Genomic DNA, 1,570 nt, shown 5'->3' on the forward strand with positions numbered 1-1,570 from the left:
TTATTAAATAGAAGTTAGCCGAATTCAAAATTTCATTGATTTCCTATCACTGACTTTACACGTTTACACGTCATCCTTAATCAAGTTTAATAACATCCGTAGTTATAAAACTGGCCAATCACAACTATTCCTCAGAAGAATGGAATGACTGTGATTGGCCAGTTTTATAACTACGGATGTTATTAAACTTGATTAAGGATGACGTGTAAACGTGTAAAGTCAGTGATAGGAAATCAATGAAATTTTGAATCCGGCTAACTTCTATTTAATAAATATTTAATTAAAATTATCTGGATCACTCACAAACCTTTTTAATTGCACTACAAACGTCTTCATACGAAATACCAACGATTCCATATAAAAACTTTATCTAATTTATCTATTGGCGCTAAGTATACGGTAGAAAAATAATTAATTAATTACAAACAAGCGAATGACTCACAAACCTTTCTAATTGCACTACAAACGTCTACATACGAAATACAAACGATTGCATATAGGAGTTATTTAAAAATACGTTCAGTCGGCGTCAAGTATGAGCGAATGTTCTGCGTTTTATTACGTCAGAAAGTGGCAGTCTGAATGAGCCATTAAGGCTTATATCTTTTGTAGACCCGGCCTTATGCACTCATACAAAAGTGTGTGCACCCTCTATAACCTTATAGCATAGACGATCTCAGATGATTTTGTCTTAATTTCTGTCCTCAGCTTTTGTCGTTTAGTTTTGTTCTTGTGGTTTTGTTCTATTTGGCTTTTGTCATTATTTTGCTGCTGCTGTTTTCAGAAAAGTTACAATACAATGGCATGCTATGGCTCACGGTAAGATATTTTAATGATTTATGGTTAAACATAACATTTTGGTTACGCATTCTGTCATTGTACCAAATGTTTCAGGAAAGAATTCGTTGAGAGATGTAAAAATTATTCCTGTCTTGATCTAGATTGTGGTTCCGTACACACATACAAATACTGCTTCATGTTTCAAAATACTACGTGTCGTAACGAAAAATGTCAATTTCTGCACTGCACTAGCGTGGAACAGCTTCAATATGAAACAACGGGGAAGCCAACGGAGCATCTCAAAAGAGAGGTCGCAAGAACGCTACAAAACACGAACATATGCGGTGACTTCAAAACTAGCGTTTGCAACCGCACTAAATGTAAGCGGCGACATATAAAGTTGGATAACAGCGAACCCTTGGAATGCCCTATATGTACGAAAGCTATAATTATAGAGAACTTTGGTGCAGGAGATTGTGGGCACATTTTTTGTTGCAAATGTGCATCACGTATAGTAAATGAAACAAACGATGAAATGAAAGTACAATGTCCAATTTGTAGGTTTACAGGCGAATATAAAAAACTTATGTAGTTTTTATTTTTGTATTAAAAATGTATTCTTATTCGTATCTTCTAACTGTATTGAAAAGAGAGAAAATTTATTTTCCTAGTTTTGAAAAAATATCAAGTTTAATACCGTTGTTAACGGATTAATGTACCAATTGGTGTACAAATATTAATTAGTTTGAAATTAAAACAACAGAAAAGTTCAAAATATAATTTAAATATA

General features: G+C 33.2%; 1 protein-coding gene across 1 annotated transcript; it reads left to right on the plus strand.

The window, feature by feature from the left end:
• The first annotated feature begins 452 nt into the window (after nt 1–452).
• On the plus strand, nt 453–1,564 carry LOC105557345. Its single transcript, XM_012004563.1, has 2 exons — nt 453–819; nt 895–1,564. Exons 1-2 carry the CDS (start codon nt 800–802, stop codon nt 1,370–1,372), a joined length of 498 nt encoding a protein of 165 aa, XP_011859953.1. The 5' UTR covers nt 453–799; the 3' UTR covers nt 1,373–1,564.
• Nucleotides 1,565–1,570: the final 6 nt, after the last annotated feature.

The sequence above is a fragment of the Vollenhovia emeryi genome, unplaced genomic scaffold, assembly GCF_000949405.1.
Source record: "Vollenhovia emeryi isolate VEMERY1.0 unplaced genomic scaffold, V.emery_V1.0 DF947973.1, whole genome shotgun sequence".
NCBI classification, from domain to species: Eukaryota; Metazoa; Arthropoda; class Insecta; order Hymenoptera; family Formicidae; genus Vollenhovia; species Vollenhovia emeryi.